The sequence below is a fragment of the Corvus kubaryi genome, unplaced genomic scaffold (genome assembly GCF_017639235.1).
Source record: "Corvus kubaryi isolate FWS band 111438036 unplaced genomic scaffold, C.kubaryi_AGA036_p1.0 37334, whole genome shotgun sequence".
NCBI lineage: Eukaryota > Metazoa > Chordata > Aves > Passeriformes > Corvidae > Corvus > Corvus kubaryi.
In genome coordinates, this window is record NW_024581108.1 from 1,370,884 (window position 1) to 1,396,238 (window position 25,355).

A 25,355-nucleotide genomic window follows, 5' to 3' on the forward strand; every position below is an offset into this window, starting at 1 on the left:
TGGTGAATATGAATGGTAAAAGATTTGATAATAAATATTGCAATAAGTGAAGTAAGATAATTTCTTGGTGTGACATTTACCACCGTGTGTCTTTGTCTGAAAACTTTCTTTAATATAAAATTACAAATTTGTTTGGAAATACATAATGTACTTTGTGCAAAAGGTCTCATATAGCATTAAACTTTAAAGGTCCAAATTTAATGATACTGAACACTAATGTTAAACAGGCCAAGACTTCATATTTTAACCTGTGAGTAGTCTTTTTATGAGTTACATTGCTGGATTACTACAGTTTAGGTCCAGGGTTTTTTCCCCCAATATATTTCCAGTTTACTGCAATCTGAAAGGCTTAACTTTTTTTTTTCTTCTGTGTAGACTGAAACTGAAGAGAATGGCCAAGCAGATAATTTTTCAATGGACCCCCAGCTGGAGAGACAGGTGGAGACAATTCGAAATCTTGTGGACTCCTACATGTCTATTATTAACAAATGTATCCGAGATTTGATACCGAAAACAATCATGCATCTTATGATCAATAACGTAAGTAGCAGCCAGGGTTCTAAATTAGTTCAACATGTCTGTCAAATCTCTTGCTCTCAAACACACCTCTTGAATACAGCACCAACAGCAGGTACTAAAGAGAAGAATAAATGTCACACTCTTAGACAAAATATTCCAAAATTCCATAGTACTTAGAAGTTCTGCAGCCCTCTCAAAGGCTGGTGCACTGCCTTGAGTGCTTACCTCAAAATCCTAAAGACTGAATTAATTTGCATTTTAATCAGAACATAAGTTATTATTTAAAGGTAAATCAACGTGGGGATGGTTTTGTTTTGGTTTTTATTTGATGTCTTGCTTTTGATATAATAGGAAAAGGAATTGGGAGCTCTGTTACAGCGGGGATTACTGCAACAAGTATATTTCAAACCAGGAGTCCCGTGGAAACCGAAGTATATATGGACAGATTCGTGGTAGATGTTTCAGAGGTGTTTATTTCTCCAGCCGCATGGCCGGGGCTCAGCTCAGGAACTCCGCAGTCACGGGACCCGCGGGTCCTTGGCCACACCGGGGAACACAAACCAACCAATGGGAAATAAGACTGACCAGGGCAGGGAAACCCCGTGTCTCCCCCCCCAGCGCCCCTCTCCCAGGGCTCCATGGCAGGGGGGGAGACCCCAACAGAGCTCCACCTGGGCAGCCTGTGAGAGCAACAGAGCAGAGTGGTGCTTCCTTGATTTTCAATGTGCAGGCCTTTGTCATGGATTCATAAAGCAGTTCTTATTTTGTCTGGGTTTTTTTATATTTGCAGGTTACCATTTTCAAGGAACAAATCTAGAAGCCTTGGACACTGTTGTTTAGATAAGCAGATTGGTTGGTTGATTTACTGTGTGTGTCTTTCTTAGATCTGAAGATTATTTGGCAAAAAAAATGACTTTGAGATACTGTTGTTTTTCCACTGCAGTGGGATCTCAGCCTTCACATCCTGGCAGAGTTCTGAATGGACCTTGTTGAAAACTAAGCTTAATATTAGAGCCACTGGTGCCATATAAATTACTAATGGAGAGCACAGCTCCTGCTAGTTCTGAACAGCACCGTTTCTGAGAGGTCATCAAACCAATCAGTCTTTACAAGTGCATTATGCTGTGAGGCAGATGTGATTAGAAGGTAGCATTTACTTTTGACTCAGAGCCACCTCAAGCCTTCATCTGATGGATTTCATTAGCCCTATGGAATTTGTGTTGCACTTAAGAGTTAGGTGGTTGGACAGGAAATTTCAGTGGGATTTCCTGGTACATTTAATATGAGCAGAATTTTTGCATGAGGGCAAGAGATTTTTCATTAATGTCTTTGGGTTTAGGGGAGGTAGGATCTAAGTAACGCTCTAGTTATGGGTGAGTTTTTCCAAAAAAACATGGGAACAATGGAACTGCCCTTTTTTCTAGATATCAGCCATGCTCTAGACTTCCTAAGTTGAGTGTGTGTTCTCACTGCTCTTTCCAGATCACTGCTAGCAACTTGCTGCTTTGACTTAGCCTATCTCCAGTGCCCTTAGAAAGGCTGGGGTTTAGCTTTCATTTCATAAACAGCAGAGCTCAGTGAGCAGTTGCTTGAAAGCTTACATTAAATTTTCTGCCACTCACCTCTTCATATGGAATCATTTAGGGGTCTCTGAAGTGTGTGCGTCCCTCAGAAGTAGATTACTGTAAGATTTTGTACTTTCAATCTCATCAGCTGCTAGTGACATTGATAAAGCCTGCCATGCTGGCTGGCCGTGGTACACAGAAACCACACACTTCAAATATCAGCTACCTTTCAGTTGACGTCATACTCCCAAGCTGCATTTGGGCTTCCTAGTGAGCTAAGGTCTACACCTCCATCCTAGAATTTAAATTTGTGGCAAAGAATCAAAACATTTTAAAGAACTGTGAAGAGTGACACTTACAAGCATTAATGAATTTATTTCTGTACAGCATAGGCGGCAAATTACCACATTGAAAACAATAGCTAAAACAGCAATTTTAAAAAACCAGGGCTATTAAAAAGAGAAAGAAATGGTCAAATTAAGAGTGCTGAGTCCTGCCAAAAGGTTGTACAAAGATCTGGAAAGGAGTGGAGCTGTGATGGAAGGTGGGTCCTGTTTAGTGTGTGTGTTCCTTGGAGTGTTCAGAAGTCCAACCCATCCACCAGGAGTTAAGTGAAAACACTCTCCTTCCCCCTTAATGAGCATATTCTGTATTTTCTGCTGCCCCATCATGTTGCCTCCAAAACTCTGGAAACAAATCGATCCCAAGGAATTTGTTTCCATGACAATTGCAACCTCCCAAGTTTTCCTAGAACTTCCTTTCCACTTTGTGGGCCTGTTAACAAGTACTTACAATTCAACGAAAGTATCAGATTCAAACTCAGTGTACAGAAAATAATTAGATGCTGTCCCTGAGCATATTTTGGGGCCTAAGCCTAGATTATTGTATTCCAAGTGCATCCCTTGTTCTTCCCCTAGGGTGGATGTTGATTACCTTAAAAGAAAATACACTTACCACACAGAACTGCATTGAGTTACCATTACCAATTCAAAATGGCCAAACAAAACACACATATACAAATTTGTATTTCATGGTGCCTTGGTATCCTGGATTATACAAGAGAGGTGGTCTTAAGAGTAGTCAGTGTATGCTCCATAAACGGTGCTGATAGTGATCTCAGCCAAGTGGAAAAACTCCAAAGGACTCATTACTGCCCAAATGAAGGTAAAGGAATGGGTTGTCACTGCATTTGAGGCAGTGACATGTGTTGTCGTCCTGCTGATGAGGTTCCAAGCCCACCTTACCCCATTTCAGAGTGACAGGGCAAGTTTGGGGCACTGGCCTTTTGGATGCTTGCTACAGTTCAGCTTTGACTGCAGGCCTGATGTCTGTGAAGGAAAATGTTTTAATTATTTGTGTGAGTCTGCTTTCCCAAAAGGAACAATCGTGTGAGTAAGCATCATTTTCCCTTCCATTTCCAAGCTGGAGAAAGTGGCTCTTGTGGAAGATCTTCCTCTGTTTAGTACTGCACAGGAGGGCAGGAGGCTGATCCAAGAACCATCCTTAAAACAGCAATCTTCCCTTTCCAGACTAGTTCAGGGATTTATTCAAATCCCCTGCCAGTGACAGACCTCTCATGATAATTGTCACAGGCTGATTTTTTTCAAACAGATATTTGTGGTTTAACAATGCTTTTACAATCAGCTCTGGCCTTAATCTAATTTTAGAACTTCTTTTTTTTGAAGTGATGCCATTAAAATGCTCATTTCATTGAGCAGAATGTGATGCTGTTTAACTATGATATCTGTTTTTAATGTGGAGTTTTTTGGCAATCATAAGGAAAGTAGTGTACTCTGGCTCTTGATCAGTACCATCTACTGGAAAACAGCATGAAGCTCATGGAAAATTTTTGCAGGCTTTGCTAAGAATTTGTGCATCTCCTGTCATACGTGAATGGGAAATGACAGCCAAGCCCAGGCAATATGGTTTTGTTTCCCTGTGAGGTCTGTCCTGGCTGTCTTCTCGTTGCTGGTGACCAGAAAGGGTCCCATGTATGTCCTGTCTGACTGCTCTCACTGACCTTGTCTGAACACAAACATTGCCTTAGTCTCACTGTCAGGGTTTAAATCACAAAACCAGCAGAAACCCATGTGCAAATGGAGCTCAGGTTTATGTAATCAGAATCCTGGGAATGTATTATGGTCAGTATCTCCAGCTCAAAAAAGCTTTTTGGAGCAAAGCGCCAGATGAGAAATAGATCAGAACAGCAACGAAAGTCTCAAATGCAAGGATTTAGTAGGTCAGCAGTTGGTCTATTTACCACAGTCTTATTTAATCAGAGTACCTCTCGCTTTTTATGTCTGTTAATGTGGCCCAGGTTTCCATAACCAGGGCAGGCATAGCAGGAAATCAATATAGTAAATTAGATTACTTGGAGACTTCTCCCTTCAGTTTGAATGTGTGTGGATGGGTTATTCAGAATCTGACAGACTTGCTGGAAATGAAAGACACTGTCTACAGTAGGGTAAATTGTTGCTAAGAAAATAATTGACAGGTATGTCATAAAGCCTGAAAATTCCCACTCCATGAGGAATTTATATCTGATGGTACTGCCATTTACTTCCCATTCAGCCATTTAGAAATGGCCCAAAATGCCAGCTGGCTCCTGGGAGCTGTTGGGAAGCCTGTTTGAAATGAACTGTAAGCAGAGGTGTCACCTCAGAGATGTAGAATTGCATGACCACTAGAACCGGTGTAAGGTAGTAAGAAAAACTGATTAAGTCTCCTGCTTCCATAGATCTCCCCCTGAATTTGTTCAGTGTTGTATTTTCTGTAGAGATTTTTGTTTATTTCTTTGGTGGTTTGGATTTTTTTTTTTTTTTTTTTTTTTTGTTTTTGTCTGATTAAATAGGTAAAAGAATTTATCAACGCAGAGCTCCTGGCTCACTTGTATTCTTCTGAGGACCAAAACACTCTGATGGAGGAGTCGGCTGAGCAGGCGCAGCGGCGGGACGAGACCCTCCGCATGTACCAGGCCCTGAAGGAGGCCCTGGCCATCATTGGGGACATCAGCACAAGCACTGTCTCAACCCCTGCTCCCCCTCCTGTAGATGACTCGTGGCTTCAGCAGGCACGCAGGTGAGGAGCCTCAAATCTGGATTACCATGAAATTCAGGACAGGCAGATGTAGTCAGCATCAGGAGCTCCCTCCCTGCCTGTCTTTTTGGGAAGATGCTCCTCCAGGTCTTTAATGACATCTGTGAGGAAAATCAAAACATTTTCCCATATATACATATTTTGTGGATATGTTTATGTGAGCACCAGACAGGATATTTGCCTTGCAAAAACCATCCAGTGGACTTACAGCTTGTCAGATGCTTCAAATAGTAGCTGCCTCTGTCACCCCAGTTGTGTATCCACTTGGCCTCCTTTTGCAAGCTGGTATAATAATTCAGCATTGCAGGCTCCATGTCCTAGAAATGTCACTTAACAAAACATTATTAGGACTTTAATAAAATACATTATATTTACCTCTTTGCTTGTATGTTGTCAGTGGCAAACATGTGAGACTTAATTGTATAATCCTCTGAAATTGACAGCAAAGGAAAATGCCAAGAAAAAACATGTCCTAAGTTTTAACTTTTGTTTGAAGTAAAATAAAATACATCAAACAAAACCCAAAACCCAAAGCCCCACCTTACTGAACTTCTAAAATCTCTGGTATTTCACTAGATCACCTCCTCCAAGTCCTTCAACTCCGAGGAGACCTACATTAAACAATCCCCCAACCAGACCTTTATCGGGCCGAGGACCCGCTCCTGCAATCCCATCTCCAGGCCCTCAGTCAGGGGCTCCCCCAGTCCCTTTCCGCCCAGGAGCACTGCCTCCGTTTCCCAGTGGTGAAGCCCATGGAGGACCTCCCCAGGTTCCCTCTCGGCCAAGCCGGGCTCCTCCCAGTGTCCCAAGGTAAGAAGTTTGGTATTCCTGGTGGTGGCATGGTTCTCTCCCTCTGGCATAACAGACAGACTCTGCACTGTGGAGGGAAGTCAAGCGCTGTTGTTAAGAAAGTCTTGTCGCAAAGCAAAACTGGACATTCCCTGCAGAGCCAAAGGTGTTTTATGGAACCAATTTTAGCACATACCCTGTTTGGAAAGATAGGAAGATTTTTTAATTTTAAAACATTCTAGTCAGTCAGTTGGAAGACACTGATTTGCTTACATTATGAACCCCAGTTCTGGTTGTGTTGTACCACACAGGGGCTCAGAGAGAGAGAGGTCACCTACCCCCACCAGAAGAGGGGCAGGGGTAGAGCTCCTCACTTCTGCCATTCTGAATCCTCACCAGAGGAAGTAAGGGCTCTTCTGGGAGAGAATGAGAGCAATTCTTGTAGAACCAGTGGAACAAACTGGTAGGAGTCTGATTCTTGTCCTGCTAAGCCAGTAATGTACAGCCATTTAAAAACAGTCCATAGCTGTCTAACAGAGTAGATCATATGGTATGAGGCAATTAGTTAAGGAACAAGATTATCTTCAGTGCATTGTTTCCTTTCCTTTCCAGGGCTTTGCATTTATCAGGACCTTTTAAAGTAGCTTTGCATATTGTATAATTTTCTATGCATTAACTGCTTTTTTATATAAGTTATATGAATAAAATGTCCTTAATGTTTATTTTCACAATGATGTAATACACATAATCACTTACATATATATATATTAAAGCCTCTGATTTGGAGGGATTCATAAACTTTCTAAATTATGAGAGGCGTGGGCAGATAAGGCAATGCTGGAACAAAGGGGTTTCTCCATTTTTGATAAATTAACTGTTACATTGAAAGTACTCACAGTTTGGGAAAAAAAAGAGCCAGTTAAATAGGAACAAAAATAAAATGTGCACATTTTCAATTTTAAAAATGGTAATTGAGAAGAGAAGCTTTGGAGGAGAACTTTCTTTTAAATATGTGAGATCTGTCGTAGTTGTCAGTAACTTAAATTTGAGGCTCAGTGTTTCTAATATAATTACCCTTCATAATAGAAAGCATAAATAAATGAGGTCTATCAAAGAAATGAAGTATTCTTATATATTTGCTATGAAAAGGGTGTTGTTGCATCAGTGCCCAACCATGAAACACTCTTTCACCTGAGTGGATATCCTGTAGCTTGCAGTAGGGACCGTTGGGGGGAAACCTGGAATTGCCTTTCTAAACTTTGCGCTGGAAGGGAAGAAGCCCAAGGATCATCCCCTTGGTGAGAGCCTGGGGCTGAGCCAAGGGGCACTGGCCCTGCTGTTTCCTCTGTGCCATCAGAGGACAAATCAGAGCTGAGATCCAGGGATGAGGTGCAGTGTTTTGCTAGCTGTGCTGCCAGAGAGAACCATGGCTCCTCTCCCCTCGCCCTGCAAACCAGCATGTCTCCTTTACCCTGCCCGCCTGTGGTTGTGCATGGACACTGCTTTCCTGAGGTGGCTTGCCAAGAGCATGTCTGATGATCATCTTTTTCATGCCAAAGTGATAGGTGGGATGGAGACCAGAAAGGAATTTTCTAGCACTCAAAAGACACGTGGGTAAGTAGGCTGGGAACAACTCCGTTCGGGACTGCCACTGGTGGTATGAAAAGCAGTGGCAGATAAAGGAGGTCAGTGATTTTAAAATACTGTAGCTGGATACAGAATTGAATGTGCGACTGCCTGACATTTTTGTGGAAAAAATAATCTGCAATACACATCTTCTGGACTGGATCCTAGTTCTCTTTTTTAGAGCTATGAAAGCCTCAGACATAAAAAATCTCAGCTGCTAAAGAATGAAGGAAAGGTTTGCCATTCTGCTGAAACTTCAGGTTTCTCCTGCTGACTAAACTGCGAGGGAGGAAATCCCAGGGAAGGGGCTGCAGCGGAAATCACCTGAGGGGGACAGTGTGGCCAGCTCCTGCGCCTATTAAATGTTTCTTTTGAGCCCTGGAATTTCAGCTACGCTTGGTCTGGTTTTAATAACAGCCTTTGCAGGATCATAGGAAATTGACTCAGAAAACAGGTCTGAGAAATTAAAAGGGGAGAAAAAGAGTTTTGAGGAAGAGTTCTTGTGGAAACTTGAGCTTTTTCCGTGACTTGTTTTTGAACTGGGGCTCTGTGCTCTGACTGTTCCACCACCATTTTCTGCAGTGATTCCTTGAAGTGTTGGGATCTCTCTTATCTAGGGAAATAGTTTAGCTTCCTGAGAAGAAAGTAGTATTTTTAAAGTTACTTTCCAGAGGAACTTTCTGTTGCAGCCCCTATCACTTTCACATGGAGCTGAAAATCCTGACGTGCTGAAGAAATACAGGATTTCCATTTTCTCCTGTTCTGCTTCAAGACAAAAAGATCATTTTCAGGGATAAAACTTGGACTCTTTGTCCAATGAGCAGATTAGCACACATTTGGTGTGGAAAATTTGGCACCTTATAATGAGATAAAACCCATCTTTGAAAACACAATTTTTTTCTTCTATTTTATTAGCATTTAATCAAAGGAATTGTACAGAAGTTGTGAGCTCTTGGCATTTTCTCACTGTTCCTCCCTTAATGTACAGGGAAAGGAAAAGAGTTAGGAGAGCAGGAAATAATTTTCTTCGCTGCTTCGCTCTGATTCTAAAGCTGGTTTGGGTTATGTGCTCTGAATATTTCTGTAAGGAAACAGAAACTATTTGCATGATACATGCCTCTTTTAATTAATCCCACTTGAGGTGGGTGGATCTCTCCCAGCACAGCCTGTGAGTAAAGGCCCCTGGCTTTAAGGGCTCGATGCCAAAGCATATATGATTTGTGAAATATTCCCCCTGCCAGAATCTGGATTATTCCCCCTCTCTCTTAAAAGGCTGCAGTAGTATTTTGAAAGAAAATGCAGCTGTGTGCTTGCTTTGGTAAGACAGCTTTAAGCAGGCACTAGAACCACTTCAGCTTACCATGATGTGAGTCTGCCTGCCTGTGTGGAAAGCCTGATCTTGACCAATTTAAGTTCTACTGTAGATGCTTTGATTTATAGCTTTTAAATGTCCTGAATGGGAATCTCAGCTTTGCCACAAGGAAAACAATTGAATTGGAAATGTTTTTTTCTCCTGGCAGCAGAGCCCATGGCGTTTGTGGGGGTGGGAGGGTGCTCCCCTTTTCTCCCTGTGTCGGGCTCTGCAGTGCTACTGTGGATTCATGAAGGCTTTCCCAACAAAGCACTGGAGATGGTTACTCACTTTGTCACTGAAACAAATGTGACCCCACAGGATGTGAAACCCTGGAGCACGTGTGTCACCTCCAGGCATGCTGGGGCTGGTCTCCAGGGGCTGGGGCTGGTCTTTACATGTGAGGCAAGTAGTGGGGAGAGAATTCATGTTGTGCTGCTCACATACTGTCCCTACAATTTACTTCAACTCACAGCCAGCCAGCCAGCAGGGAAGGGCTGGTGGTAGCCCTGCAGCTCCCCTTTGTTATGCCACCAAGGCTAATTCCATGACCTGCTGTGTTGGTAGCTAATCTACATTGTAAGCCATCATTACATATTTCTGCCAAACTGGCACAAAAAGGTACTTTTACTTGACAGTAACTGCAGTTAGAAATTTTCAGACAAAGTCAGGAGCACTGCAGAAAGCATTACTGCCTGATGTCTCCCCGCCCACAGGCTCACACTCAACTCTTTGATTGCCAAATATCAACCATTCACTAAGTTTTCTGTAATGGATTTTTATGGATTAGAGTTCTTTGAAAAGATTTAATGAAATGTCTAACCCTGTGCATTGAACAGTAAGGGGATTCCATGCAAAAATTGCACATGATCCTCTGAATAAAATCTATCATAGTGCGTAGGCATATAAGGCCAGAAGAGTTATCCTGCCTGAGCCTGGGAATCTTCTTTCTCCTTAAAGTTTGACCTTGCAGCCTTAAAAGCTTACTACTGTATTTTTTAATGGAATATAAATTGTAATCAAATAGCCATTGCACCAAATTCTTCTGGCAGGATGAGTGAGTGCCCACCTTAGAGTGTTTGCATGCTGACTTGGATGATCTTAATCTGAACACCCACGCAGGAGAGCACAGCTCTCTGTCCAGCATCCATGTGTCCTCTTTGGAGGATCTTTGGCAAAAGTTACATTCAAAAAGTATAGTCTACAATTAGGATTGTTTCATGCAAGCAAAGAGACGAAAGTGTTACATGGACAGATTTCAAAATCCTGCTGAACCTGAGGAGAAAAGAAAGCCCAAGAATAATTGAACTTAATTCTGTATCTCATGTCTGTGATCAAAAGAATATACAGCTACACGGGCAAAGCCAGAGCCCCTCACAGGGGGGAATGCTGCCCTTCTGTAGTCAGTATGTTTCCAACTTGGCCTGTCCAAGGACCCCAAAATCACAAGACTTATGAGAGTATCAGTTATTCTGTCTGTGATTTCTGCCCAGAGGGAAGACAGCCCTGCGTAATTTGTTACCAGTCTAATGTACATTTCTCGTTTAAATGCACACCCAGTAATATGTTACTTCTGCTGCTGGCTGCCTCAAGCAGCAGCAGACTCCATTTATTTTCTCTTATCTCTTAGAAAGAAGCTCTGCATTTTCCCATCCTCCACTGGCTCCTTTTTCACTATTTTCCCTTTTTTCTCAGCCTTACCCTCTCTGTTCCTTTCTTGACCATCCTGTTTGCTTCACCTCCTCCTTTCACTTGGTTTCCTCCCTGGTACATTTGTCTCTCTTCCCCATGTATTCCTTCCTTTCCTTCTCACCATCTTGTCTTGGTTTCTTTCCAACTTATCCCTTCCCTTCCCTGCCACCTTTGTAAATCTGTCACCTTGCATTTCTGTCTTTTAAAATTTTTCAGACCATTTTCAAGCCATAGAATGCAATATTTGGCAATCTTTCTTAACAGCAGCCTGGTGGCAGTGCCTGTGACACCCATCAGAAACAAGAGCTACACGGCTTGGGGCAGTCAAACTGCCAGGTGCAAACCTGGGCTCATCTTGCAGCTTCAATCAAGGAACAGAATCACAGAATAGTTTGATTTGAAAGGGACCTTTAAAGGTCATCTAGTCCAACGCCCCTGCAATGAATAGGGACAACAGAAGCACTGCAAGAAGGAGCATTGCATGAGGAGAAGTATTGGAGGGCTTGGCCAGAAAGCAGGTCACAGCAGGTTGTAAAAACATGTAAAATGTCACATTACAGCAAGTCTTGTGGTTTCATTGTAATTCTGCAATACTGATCTTATGAGAAATTTGGAATGGCATTTGCACAGAACTGATTCTTCAGCTGCCTGAACGGTAATGCCATGAGAGATACAGGAGGGTCTTCACTTCTGCTCCAGGAGCTGCAGTGATTGCTGCCCCTACAAGGATGGCTTTCTTTTAGACTGGCAGTAGGATTTTGTTCCTGCCTTCCTTTATACACCTCTCCTCCAGCTGACTGTGCTGAAGATTGAGGAAAACAAAGTTCATGGGATGCCGGACATTACAGCCTACGTACCATGTCTGCTGCCACTGACTCTTAACTTCTCTCAGCATCTCCTTTCATCAGCCACAGGCAGACTGTCCATATCTTCAGTGGCTTAGGAATTTTCTGATGGAGAGTACACTATGGCAGTTGAACAAAAGTATCTGAAGAATCACTTGTTCTACATAGGGTTTAGGTTTGATCTTATTTCTTGCATCTCAGGTAGTTGTAATTATCTTGAGTATTGTTCCTGAGCTACTTGCTCCTGCCTCATTCAACATAAAATTGTTTTTAAAATGAGATGGCATTCAATTGGGATTGTTCCAAGTCACTTTAAAAGTTCAGCAAAGAGGATCAGGCAGAGAAATGGATTTCATTACTCTTAGTGTAGTCTGGACCTATGTGATGGGAAAGGGTAAGTAAAAAAGATGCAGAGATGCAAGAGGGAGGAAGACAGAAAAGCAAGGAACCTGAAAAGCATCAAAAGAAGTGATTCTGGAATAAAGATGATGTTGCAAGTGCAGTCCTCAAAGATAGTAGAGTGTCAGCTGATGCACTGAATAAATTTCAGCAAAAATTTGGGTTTGGTTTGGGTTTTTTTTTTCTTCCTTAGCATTTTCTCTCTCAAGATACTGTTAGCAGAAGGAAGTGGTTTTATTTTTAACATCTCTCTACTTGGAAAAAGAAAGTAGAATCAAACAACAGCAGTTGTTTGACAAAAATACAGGAACCCGAATATGTGTTTTGTCCCAAGAAATGACTTAGTTTCATAATGGAATAGTTTAATAACAGCTTCCATGAAGGCACTGCAGGATTAGAGCTACAGTGTTGAGCAGGGAATTTCTGCCTTGTGTAAAGAGTGGGCAAATAGCAGAGCATTTCTAGCCTGCCTTATGCTAGAAGAGAAAACATCTGAGAGTAAACAGAGAGAAGGAGTGATGATTTGAACTTCCTGCACCTGCAGGCATCTTGAAAGGCTGTCTTGAAACTCTCCTGTCCCCTGCGAGCTGTATTGGATCTGTAGTGAATGAGGGCGCTCCATTAACAAGTGACACTGGTAATCCCATTAGTTGGCATCATGGACAAGAAGAGGTGCAACTCCAGCTGGAGGTGACAACCAGGACATTTGCTCCCCTTCTTGCACCAAGGTAAGTAAAGAGGAGAGAGGCAAATGGGCAGAGGAAGGTCAAAGCTGAGTAGGAAGGAAGAACAGAGAAGGCAGAAGTAGATGTGGTGTTCAAAAGTGGGGTACATGATTCACCTTGATGCCAAACAGTGCAGCTACACACAGAGCAGTGCACAAGTCTTGAGCTACTGTGAAAAGATCAGGCGTTCTTCATGCTGATTTTGTGTCATCTTCTGTGGACAGAACAGCATTCTGAATGTTATCACTCAGCACTCCTAACTTTCTCTTCTTCACGGGTAGTTTTGACCCTCTGGACCATCCTGACCTAAGGTTTCTGAAAGGTCAGGACAGAGGACAGTCTTCCACAGATGTGTTGCACACTTGCTTACTTGACATGTTCCCTGCTGAAGGGCAAACAAGAACACACAGTTTCTTAAGAATAATAGTCTGTCTTGGTCACTCTGTTGAATTAATTTTGTGTTTATTCAAGCTGAGCTTTTCATATGACACATTAATTCCCTGAAATGACTAATTTGAAAATGCAGTGTTCACATAAACATACAATATATTTGTATGTGTGTGTGACGGATGTTAATTTATGATGGTCATATAGAAAATGGAGCTCGAGTTGTAGATAATAAATTATTCTGCTGGAACATCATATTTTGGACTACTTTGCCTCTGAAAGGAGTATCTGTATTAAGTTAAATCACACACAGTGGAACCACTAACCCTAGTGCTTTCAAACAGTGTAAGCCTTTGAATTAATGGAGATTTATATTGCTGCAGTGTAGTGGTGGCCAGTGGAAGGACACATTCTTCCCATTCACTCTTATTTTTTTGTTTCTTTCACTTAAATAGATATCTGATAAAACAGCATAATCTAATAACCTTAACTTGCTTACAGTGAACAAAAAAATTCTTCCACTGAGAGAGCTTTGTGCAGGTGGGTCATCTGCAGTTTTGGGGTTCAGCTGTAAGGATGGCCGAGGCAGTCCCTGGCAGTACAGTCTCAGCATGCCCTCTGTGCATTTGTAGAGGCTGACATGAGTTCAGCTGGAAAACTGCTCAGAACTACCAGGCACCCTCAAAAGCTGTGCTCTGTGCCTGAGGGCTTCCCTTCTCGATTTGTCCGATGACAGTGATCCTGTGGGCAATGCTTACTACAGACACTTTGTGTTTAACAAAATGACATTTTCCAGTACAGAAACAAATCTGAGAAATTTTCACTCTCTCGGATCATTACACTGCGAAAAGGGACCATCTCAGGCAGATATTACCCAGCTATTTTTTTCCTTTCATCACCGAGTGCGGTTTCTCATTTCCCTCGCAATCATCATCTCCTCCTGATCTTTGTCCGTGATTCCTGCTTTACTCCTCCTAATGTCATCATCCTTTTCGTTTTTCCTGCTTTGTTATGACCTGTGTCACTAGGATCAAGTGCCTTTCCTCCCCTTGCCTTTCCCACTTCCACCCCAGATACTTGCTCCCAATTTGATGTTTGGGAGACTCTGCAGTAGCCATGCTGCATCTGCTGTAGGACAGAAAGAGTTTAAGCATGCACAGATTGAAGACTAATTAGGTCTACAAACCATGTCTTGCCCTGTTTTTCAACCACGATGGATCTGGTAGTTTCACTTCTGGTTTGGATTGTCCTCCAAATCTTGAGGCTTATGGAGGTCAAGAGATACCATAATAAAAGTTAAGTTGATACAAGAACCAGAAAGAGTAGAGGGTGTAGGTCTCTCAGGATCTTACTGAAACAGAGAAAACCAGAGAAACAGTATAAAAATAAAATCAATCAAAGCATTATAACTATCTCAAGACCAAGCTAATTCGTCTGTCTAAATAATCACCCTAACAGGAAACCAGATTTATTCCTCACCTGCAGTAAGTCACTCTTTTATCCTCTATGCCTCACATCCAGGTTTGTTCTGCCACCTAAAACAAATTTGCCTGCAGTCAGTCTTAAAGCTGCTTAGAGATTTTAAGTATTTTCTTGTTAAATTCTACAAAGACGATGTCACATATCAGGGTGCTCTGAGAGGGCTGTGTTATAGGGAAACCAAGATGATGGAATAGGGAGAGAATAACGGACTTCTGTTCACAGCTTCAGATCTATAGGATGTATTGTAAAATATAGCTCTGTACATGCCTTCCACAAGTGTTCTCTGGTGGTCACAAGGAAGCAAGAATGTCAAATATAAGTGGAAATGAAAGCCTTTTATTTAGAAGTCCTCTGGCTGTGCTGTGAGAAGCCATCTTCGAGCGGGGCCTCCCATGGTAATTACAGCCATGCTTTACTGAAAGCACATTTTGTGCACTCCGTGTGGGGAGCGATAGGACTTCTCAAAAGGCAAAGGCTCAAAGAACTCCCATATGTTTCTGATCGAATTTTTCGTCTAGACTTGCTTTATTTAGTTTCTTTTGCTCTGTATTTGCCTAGCTAAAGCTTTTAGGAGTTCTTTTAAAACTGGAAACATGGGGGGTGCTGCTTAGGTTAAAAATAAATATAAAAACTTTTCCTTTTTTTAAAAAAGTTTTTGCACGGGGATAAGAGCTCCCCTTCATTCAAAACCCCACTGAGCTCTTCAAAGGAGGAGTCTCTGGAGCAACATCAGGGAGTTATTAAATACATACTTAGTCCACAATTTTCATTGGTAAATTCTTTATGTCTGCTTAATGTGTGCTAGTTAGAAGAACTGATTCTTTTTGCAGACTCGTTTACTCAACCCCGGGGGGGACCTATGATCTCCTGCCCCTTTAGCACTAACTTTTACAAACAGTTTCCTTTTTTTAAAAAAAAAAAAAAAAAAAAAGGCAGCAAAACAAATAACAACAACCCCCAAAAAACCCCAAGACAACAGACTGAGTTAAACGGGCCAGGCAGCGGGACACGGCCCCAAAACTCGAAAACCCAGCTGAAATGTTGGCGACAATGAGCAAAAGGATTTCCCGCAGCAGTGACATTTTTCTAAGGAGCTTTCTCTGCAGCAGGAGCCGCCTCTCGGGGCCGGGAGCAGCTCCGCACGGCGAGCGCTGCCCGGGCTGTGGGAGCCGCGCCGATAACGCGCAGAACCTCAGCCCGCGCCGTCTGCGCCGCTATCATCTGCTGGCCTCAGACTAAACATTTAATTGGGCTTAGTCACGTATTTACTCACTGAGATGGCAGCTAGCGCGGGGCAGGGATGCGGGGGAGGTTGTTTTTCCCCGGTTTTCCCTCGCCCGGTCCCCGGGCAGGCTGGAGCTCCCCCTGCCGCTCTGCAGGCCGGGTTCCTCGGCGTTCGGAGGGGCTGGCAGCGCTCCCGTGGGTAACCTTTGCTCGGGGTGCGATGGGGCCGAAACCACGCTCGGCTTCCCTCAGAGCTGCGCTTTGTGGAACTGCCCTGGAGTTGGCTGCTGGCTTTGTTGTCTCAAGGTGGCCCAGGCTCCTGCACCTCTCTGTGGGCTCCCAGCCACCACTCCGGGCGTAAAGGAGCCAGGGAGGGGGCTTGGCCTCTCCTCCTGTCTTTGGGGTTGAGATTCTTGTCAAGGGGAGAAAAAAGGTCTGGATCCTACGCCCAGTGTAGAAATGGTCGCAGAATGACTTGTCACCCTGACAGCGAAATCTAAGACAGGCAAATTCAGGGTTTATTCTTTCCTTCACGTGGACTTGAGTTCCAGCTCGTGCCAGTTAATCCTTTGTGCCAGTGGCTAAGGAAGGTCAGGTCTCTCCCCCAAGCTGAACCCCCTGTGCTCTGCCCAGGGCCTTGGGAACACAGTCCCCCTTCCTCCATTGCTGGCACAGGGAATTGCAGATAGCTCAGGAGACTGTCAGCAGCAGGGCTGGAGGTAATGGTGCTACTGCAGGTCTTTTCCCAAGTGCTGCCTTTCCCAAACATCTGCCACTCCTCTAGAGGGCACCTGTGCTCTACAGGCGGAGGTCCTGCTCCCCAGGTCGTGGTGTGGAGGGTTAAGGAGCTGGAAGTGCATGGTAAGCAGGCAGAGCCCTTGAGGGGCTGGAACTAAGGAGGGCTAAGCCCATTCCTCATGGACATTTCTGCCCATGCCCATTGGGAAGACACACACAAGTGCTTGTATCGGAGCATCCCAGATACTGCTGGGAGTATCCACAGTTGGGACAGAGCATCGCTGAAGGGTCCCCTCCCTGAGCAGACCTGACTCTTGAGCAGTGTCACAGGGAGAAGCAGGCTGTTGTGGCTCGGCAGCAGCTCCTCATCAGAGGGTCCCCTTGGGGGTATCGGCTTCTCCTTGAAGTGCTTGGTACTCTGGAGTGGGAAAGAGCTAATGGGAAATTTTTCTGTTCAGGTCTGCACTGGGCTTGAATGGAAATTCAAAATAGCGGTCAGTGTGCAATAATATCTCTGGTTCGAGGAGGAAATGGTGCTCAGGCCTGATTTTGGTTCAGGTTTGGTGTGACTGATTATATCCAGGAAATCCTCCCACTGTGCTCTCCAGTTTCTGATGCTGCTGTGTTAAATAGCAATTTGGCTAAATTGCATTATTTGAATCCAGTGGGCTGCATTTAACCTGGTATTAAAATGCATGTTTGGGCTAGCATCTTTTAAATTTGATATGAAGGCAGCTGTATGCATTTTCCCTTGTTTGTAAATTGTATACATATGATACGATGTTTTCAGTAAGCGCTAAACAATGCAATGTGAGGCATTTCAACAAAGGAATAATTTAATGCAACCCAGCAGAAATGCAGAGCCTTAGAAGTGGTTCTTTATGAAACTACAAATTTTGGAAATGGGTCCAAAAGACCTACACTGGAGCAAGACAAGAAACAATAGTTAACACAGTAACATTTTTCCTGTAAGAAAAATACACCATGAAGAAATTATATTTTGCCTATTTTTTTTTAGCTTGTTGATTTACTTGAATGCTTTAGTTGGCATATTTTGTATTTGTTGCATGGTAGGGATTAAAATTCTCATTTCTTCACCAAAAGAGAGTATTGTCGCACAAGATGCACTTTGAGACAAACGAGATTTTTTTTTTGTCAAGTGTAAATTTGTCTCACATATTTTGTTCCAGTTCAAAGAAAATTAACATATTGTTACATTATTTTCATCTTCAGTTTAGCTTTAGCAGAATGAGACGCATTTCCTTTGCAAGCCTCTTCAGAGCCAGAACTGTCCCTACTTGCACAGGTGGAGGACGGGTTAGGAAGGGCTGCACAGTTTGTTTGGACCATTAATGAGCTCTGCTGGAGCTGATGGGAATCAGAGAACCTCAGCTCCCACCTTGCTTAGAGCCTGGGTTCAGCCATGAGCTCTCCTGGTAATCTGGGCTGGGTTAAGAAATAGAGAGAGAGCTGGTACTTCCCGCTAAAGAAAGTGGGAGTGAAAACACTGTGTAAGACATGGATTGGGATAACTGCAGCAACAGAACACTGCTGGAGAGTGCTGCACAGCTGGCTAAGGGAGCAGGCCAGCTTGGAGGAACAGTCTCTCAGGGCTGTTTATACAACACACAGCAGTGCCAGGCAGGACTGTGTGAGCTGGTGCAGGCACTGGAGGCCAATTGTCAGCTCAGAATCTGCATGGGCCTTGCTTGGCAGTGGGATGTTTTATCCCAGGTGGAAAGCAGCATCAACAAAATATTCTCTGTAACTAAACTGATGGAATTACCTCCACACAGCACTGATGTGGACCTTAGCTGCACACAAAAAGGTAAAGTGTTACACAGCTACCAGAGGGACTCTGTCTACAACTTCAGCAGAGTTGGTGTGTCATCCTTGGATGAAGGGAGGGAGGGGTAGGTGCCAGCCTGGACTGCAGGTGGAACGTGCTTGGAGATCACACTACTGCTAACTCTTGCACTGGGGTCTCTTATCAGAGGATGACACAGTCCAAATTAAAATGCAGTACACAGGAAAATGGAATGAAGGCACCTAAGTCTTCCCAAAAAATCTGTGACTCTGTAGCACTTCCTGAAGTTGTCAGAAAAATGCATTAGTGGTAAATTAATGAATCCAGAAGCTCTAGCCATGACTGGCATTTTCGTAACTGGGCATTGATATAAAGTCTCAAAATGTGCCTCAAATTCAGGCACATTGATAGGGCTACAGTTTGCCCAGGTATGCAAGAAGCTGCAGGTTTTCCTGCTTCTGCAAAGCGGACCTGAAGTTGTTGTAAGCTGTTTTCCCAAGTCCTGTCGCCTGCTCTGAAATGTGCCTGTAAGACTGCTGTGTGGCTGTCCAGGCTGGGACTGACCCCTAAAAATGGAGAATAACAATCGTCCCCGATGGTTTGCGTGGCTCAAGAGGGTAACTGTGTGGAGAACCCCCAGGCTGTGGACAGCGATGGGTGAGAGCGGTAAGGCATGGTAGGCACATGGCAAACCCATTGCCTCCTTCCTTACTGTGGATGCTTAAGAGGTGTCTTGCTTCAGTGTACGTGGAAACAGGATTGTTGTGTGTATGAGCATGTGCATGTCCATGTAACAACAGCCAGAGATGCCAGGTTTGTGCTCAGTGTTTGTGCTTACTGTTTCTTCTCTCTCTCTCTCCAGTCGAAGACCGCCCCCTTCACCTACTCGGCCCACTGTAATCCGTCCGTTAGATTCATCCCTGTTAGACTAAACGGAGTTTCTGGCATGTCATTCATTGTTAACCAAATATGTGGAAACAAATTGCTTGGTAACTGTCACAGTAACCAATGTATAGTCGCATGTATGGACATCTATAGGCAAGTAACCAATTTTACTGATATACTCTGTCCATTCTGCATTGTTTATGAGGTCTTAAATGTCTGGGGAAGGTCTGTGCTGCCTTGACTTTTCCTTTTGCAATAATTGATGTTAGCTAACGTACTGACACATATCTCCACCCAGGCAACTGTGCTCACAGTCCTCTACAGCAAATAGAGGGCTTGACTTTGTGTGTGTTTGTGCACGTATTGATTTGATCTGCTGCTTTTTTTTCCTCTTACCTGAATGGAATCTTGCTTTTATTTTATTTATACCCTTCAGGTTTTCTATTTTCCCTTGTAATGGCTAAACTGGGCAAAGAAAAGCCATGTGGTTTCTTACCAAGCTCTTCTGAAAGCCCCACACTTCCAGGTCTCTTTTGCAAGGGGCTTGCTTCTCCTATAAATTCTCTTTATCCAAAGTTTAGTTTTAAGGAATGTTAAACAAGCAGGGTGTGTGTGGGACAAGGCATGTTTTGCTTTATTTGCACCCTCACAGCTGACATGCCAACTGTGTTGGGTTGGTGAGGAGCAGGCTGGGGTGCCCCAGCTTGCAGGGCTTGGTGTGGAGCCTTCTCACCCTGCAGCCAGGATGGGAGAGGGTGGTTTGAAGGGCTGGTGTGTGACAGAGCAGCATGTGCCAGCTCCCTTTGCCCTCTGCCAGTGCTTGCTCACACTCCTGCTCCTACTGCGCTCCTGGGAAGCCCTGGAGGGGGGTGAGTGCATGGAAATGTGCTGTGTGGCAGGATCCAGGGAACTGAGCACTGCTTTTGGTCCTTTTGTGACACAGAAGGACATAGAGATACAGATACATGGAAAGCTGAGCATGGGCTCCCACTCCTCTGGCCACCATGTGAGCCAGTTCACAGAGCTCCAGCCTAGACTGGCAGCTGAGCTTCCCAAGGGTCTGGTTTGGATGTGAGGTATTTGTGATATTTTCACATGCCAGTTGATGAAGTTCCCCTGTGCCCACTATGTAAAGATTTTCTCTTTGCATTACATGCACACCTTGGTTTACTGTTGCTTCTATCCAGCTAGGTTCTTGGAAGTGCTCAGCTGTGCATCCTGGATTATTTTAGCAGCTGCTCACTTGCAGAGGTCCTCTCTGCCTCTTGTTTTGCACATTATAAATTAATGCATTATAAAAACCTTTTGTCTTAACTGCATTACTTCACTTTAAACACTTAGGGTCAGTGTCACCCTTAAAGCTTAGAACTTACTGAGTTAACAGAATGAAACTAGAGAGGAATTTGGCCTTGTTCCTTCAGAAAATATGAATTGCTGCTATTACAATTATGGTTACAGATCCCTAGCAAAGCAATTGGTGGTTTCAAAGGCCCCCAGTATAATCAGTCTAATAAATGTATTTATTGAGACTGCTTGTAGGGCTCCAGTATGCTGTAGCCCCATGGTTAGGAAGAATCCAATCAAAGAGCCACAACAAATGGGGATTTAGCCTATTAAGTATTCCCAGGCTGCTGATTAGCTGTGCTCACCAGTGCAGCAAATCATGTTTCAGCTTGCAGAAGAAAGACGAGCTTGGGAAAGCATCATGATTTGTATGTTAGCTTAACTTTAATTTCCTGTCAACCTCATACTTGTGACACATGCCTGGGGAGTCTAGAGGTCACATGTGATGCACAGTGAAGATGGAGTTTTCAGAACACTGGCATCTTGTTGATCTCAGCAGACTGCTTAAGTGGCTGGTGCTTGTTTGGGGAACAGGCCCACATCTCCAACGCCAAGTGCACAGAATCAGCTTTCAGGGGAAAAAAAGGTTGCAAACACCACTACGGTCATACTAATTTTTACTACCAAACCTCCCCCCCCCCCATATTTTGATGATTCGTCTTGTCTTCTACACAGCTTTCCACTGCTTAGTGCTCTCTGCTGTAACCTGCAATGCATCTGTTGGATATAATTTTTGTAAACAGCCATAGTAGTCCATGGCCAGCACACCTATCTATAGTTTATCAGAACTGTTACTGACTGGCAGCTGCCTGCTGATTGAAAGCCAGGTTTAATGCCTCAGCCACAGAAATCACTTTAACCCCAAATTCTAAAATTCACTTGGTGATAGAAGACCAGGTTGGATGGGTCTTTCAGCAACTTGGTCTAGTGGAAGGTGTCCCTGCTCATGGCAGGGGGCTTGGAACAAGATGAGCTCCGAGGTACCTTCCAACCCAATCCATTCTATGATATTGCAAGGCCACAGTCTGAGTTTATCCACCATACCCAAAGCCTCGGCTCAGTTGTCCTTTGTTCTGTGAGAAGAGCGTCACCTCCTGGAGGTGATTCAGACCAGTGTGGCTGCATGGGACACGAGGGTAATGCTGGTAAGTTCGGAGCCTTAATCAGATGACATAGATCCTGGCCTAAAAACATGATTTAAATCCTCTCTGCTTGAGACTCCCTCATTTACTTTGATGACTGTTTCTGCCAAGCATAAGGAAGTAGGTGGCACAATTCAGCACTGTCCTTAACTCTGCCCCCCAAGAAACTATTTCTCAGCAGTAATCCTGAATTGTAAATAAAGCTCTCAAGGGTGGATTTACCCAAAAGAGGAGGAGGAGGCGGCAGCAAGGCGTCAGCACCATCTGGTTCTGTGCTTGATGCTGAGGGTGCAGGACACAGCTGCACAGCCCTCCTTCCTCTGCATCCTCATTCAGATCTCATCTAAATCTGACCCTGTGCCCTAAATGCAACGCTTTTAGGTGTGCAGGTTAATAAATAACAGTGAACACGAATCCAGGGTTTGATGATTTCACCTCTTCTTGCGTATACACTTGTCAGAATAAACCACATAGAACTGTTTCTAGGAAAAACATTTAAGTGCTTCCTAAGAAATTGCCACATCCAATTGAGTAAGTACTGTCCTCCAACCTTGGCCCACTTCCTTCTGCTGTACAGTGCCCGGAACGGGTTTGTTTGTCCTGCTCACTTCTGGTGCTGGCAAGTCCCGTCAATCCTGTCCCTTGTTCTCGGAGGAGCAGCCTTGGCAGCAAAAATCACTCCATGCCCGAAGGCAGGACAAGCACCCTGTGGATCTGCTAAGAGGGACTGACAACCTCTGCAGACCCCCTTATGTGGGATGGGCCAAGCCTGACCTCCATATCTGAGAAGTGCAGGTTGCTCTGCCTTTCTCTGATTCCTCTGGCACAGCTCAGATAGCCAGGGCGTAGTGGAGCAATAATGAAGCAACACCGGTGTTTGTGATCTTACGTGAGGTACATAAAAATCTGGGTGATGTAGTTGCTAAGTTTCAGGAGGGTGCTTATCTAGTACTGCATTTAGGCTGGGCCTGGGTCTCTGCCTAGAGAACATGTTCCACCTCACCCCGCTGACCATCAGCTGAAGAGCTTGCGTGTGCCGTGAATAGCTCTCGGCCTTGGATCTCAAGGGATCTTGTGCTAGGCTTAAAAAGATTGTATGTTCAACAAAAAGGATTATGTACATAGTTAATGTGTGTTTATTTTATTGCTGATCTTGTTGCACTTTCTAAGTAAGCCTCCTAAAAGTAGATTACTTATTATATTAAAGAAGATACATTATAGGTTATGGCATTTCGTGTTAAAGTATAACGTAGAAAATATTATCCTCTCTGTTCCAGACAGCTACACTAACCATGATGTGTACAGCATATTGAGATTCCTGGCTAGTTCTGTCCTTCTGTCTTAAAATAGCCCAAACCTCCTGAATTGAGAGCAGACCTACTCTGTCCCTGTGCCACCGGGGAGCCTCTCGGTGCACTTCTGTCACAGCTCCTGCCGCTGTGGCACTGCCCCTCCTCCCAGGCTCTTGCAGAACAGCTCCCTTGTGTAAATGAATGTTACTCTGCCTGTCTTTCCTCTTGCTTTGTCTGCAGGCGAGCTGATGCTGATGGCTCCTCCCGTCCAGACAGTCCTCCACTCTTGCTTGATCTATGATTTGTCCCGTCTTGCCGGCCGTTTGCTTTACTGCTGTCTCTTTACTTTTCCAGGATGGGTAAACGATGACTTCTTTTTTGTAAGAAGCAAACGCTTAATTTCTTTCTGATTTTTTTTGCTCTGTGTGTTAATGCCCTACTTCGTGTGAGCCAAAACATCTGCCTTTGGTTTCGTAATCTGTAAATGGTTCCTGGTTGACCTTTGAGCACAGTGAGTGGATTCCCGAAACTGTGGTCATTACTGAGCATCACATACACCTGCTGTAAAAATGTTATGCTGCATTTCTGAACCTGAAATAAACTATAATTCTTGATGGGCTTTTATTATTACTTTCTGGATGTGTATGAGTGGTGTATTCTGTCTCTTGCACCATCATCTCAGCATTCCACATTGCCTCGGTGGGGACTGCAGGGAGGATTTATTGGAGGTGCTGTTGCATTGAGATCACTGGAGATGTCATTGTAGGGGAGATGTAACCTGTTGGGAAGCATTCAGCCTGTTCCCCTACAAGGGCCTTGGAGATGTTTTCCTGGGAAATGGATGAACGTTTTACAAGCAGTACCTGGGATTCTCTTCATTGCTGAGGAAAGCATGTTTTGGGGAGTTTCAGGGACTGAGTCCTCCAGAGCAGGAGCTGGAGTTAAAATGTGCCTGAAAGGGATTTCCCCCAAAGTGGTTGTGTACGAATGCGCAGATGTCTTGATTACTCAGTTCCTCCTTCAGATCAGGATGAGCCAAGTAGCTGCAATCCGTGCTTGGAGATGGTCTGTATGGCACAAGGAGCACAACAGCTTCCTGTGGGAACACCACAGTTGCTAAGTGGGTCCTTAGGTTTTGGGAAAGGAGGAAGCAAAAGGTGGGATGAGCACAGCAGGAACATGCCCGTTGTATTCTGTAACATTTGGAGATTTCGTTAATAGTCATTAATGGCCGTGGCTGAGGCAGTGTGTGCACTCCCCCTCAGGGAACAGCAGTGTCCCACGTGTCCCCTCTGGCTAGAGCATGTCACGTACCCCAGATGAGCCTGGTTCCAGGCATGTTGGTCAGGTAGAGCTGAGTGCTCTGTGCTGGGTACCAGGAGGAGCAGCTGCTCCTCTGCACTGGGCCCTCACTGCCACGGGGCTCTCCAGCTATGTTTTTAATCCCAGAAATGTCCCCTTCAGACACCCCAATCCACCCCACAGGTCCTCTTGTTTGATCATTCCTCATTTCATCAGAATCTCACAAAAGATCCACTCCAAGAACAGTGTTTGAAGCAGATAGTGGTGAGAATTTTAAGGCTGCCTGGGGAAAAGCTCTTCCAGAGAGTATAATTTGCTTCAAGAAAATTAGAAAGCCTGTGACCAGCGACCTGGACACCTGGGATGGGATTGTTCTGGTTCTCTGGCACTGGCAAGTCAGAAGGGAGGCGGTGAGGATGAAAGCCAGGCTCTGCTGAGAGCCAGCTGATTCTAATCTTGCTCTTGCTCTTTTCCTTAATATGCATGTTCTGTGCCTTTTTCTCTTAACCCATTTTATTAAGATAATTTTGTGTATGAGTCATTTTATTGTATCTTGGCCTTTTGTTTTAAATCTCCCCCTCTCCCTGTGATTTTTGGGTTATTTTTTGGTTTTTTCCTAGGCGACCTCCACCAGCTGTTCCAGGAAGATCATCCTAACACGCACATTTCTTTTGTGTTACATGCAGTGTCTTTTTTTTTTTAAATCCAAAATTACCTTTAATTTGCACTAGCCTATTTGTAAATGAAAGATTTTATTTTCAGATTTCAATGATAAGCCTGGATGTAAAGAAAATAAAATTCTGACTACAAAAAGAGTGTGTCCTGTGTTTCTGTTGAAGGGTCTACTCACTCCTCAAATGAAGATATTCTTACCCTGTGGAAGAAATTACCTGGGCTCTGTGGAGGCTCCCACCCTCCAAGGTTGTGGTGTAATTCTGCTGGGATTCCAGCACTGCTTCTGAATTCATTAACCACCAGGACTGCTCGATGTAAATGGCTTTGGCTTAGCATTAGCAGGAAGAACAGCCAGCAGAGTTCCAAAACATGTCCAGTGCACCAGCAGCAGCACCTGGCTGAGCGGAAATTCGAAGGAGAAGATTGCAGTAGTCTCTTGAAACTCTCTCTAGACTGATTAATCTGCACAA

General features: G+C 44.1%; 1 protein-coding gene across 14 annotated transcripts in view; it reads left to right on the forward strand.

The window, feature by feature from the left end:
- The window catches only part of DNM3 (dynamin 3), a 173,066-nt gene extending 148,043 nt beyond the window's left edge, over positions 1-25,023 (forward strand). For 6 of the 14 annotated variants that reach the window (XM_042029782.1, XM_042029783.1, XM_042029784.1 and 3 more), the window contains 4 exons: positions 376-540; positions 4,936-5,162; positions 5,757-5,990; positions 10,903-11,622. In XM_042029782.1, coding sequence (XP_041885716.1) covers positions 376-540; positions 4,936-5,162; positions 5,757-5,990; positions 10,903-11,029 — 753 coding nt within the window. In that variant the 3' untranslated portion in view covers positions 11,030-11,622. Of the gene's footprint in view, positions 1-375; positions 541-4,935; positions 5,163-5,756; positions 5,991-10,902; positions 11,623-12,426; positions 13,252-19,107; positions 23,539-24,830 lie in introns of those variants that run through there. The other 8 variants (XM_042029789.1, XM_042029790.1, XM_042029791.1 and 5 more) reach the window with 4 other exon arrangements.
- The last annotated feature ends 332 nt before the right edge of the window (positions 25,024-25,355 follow it).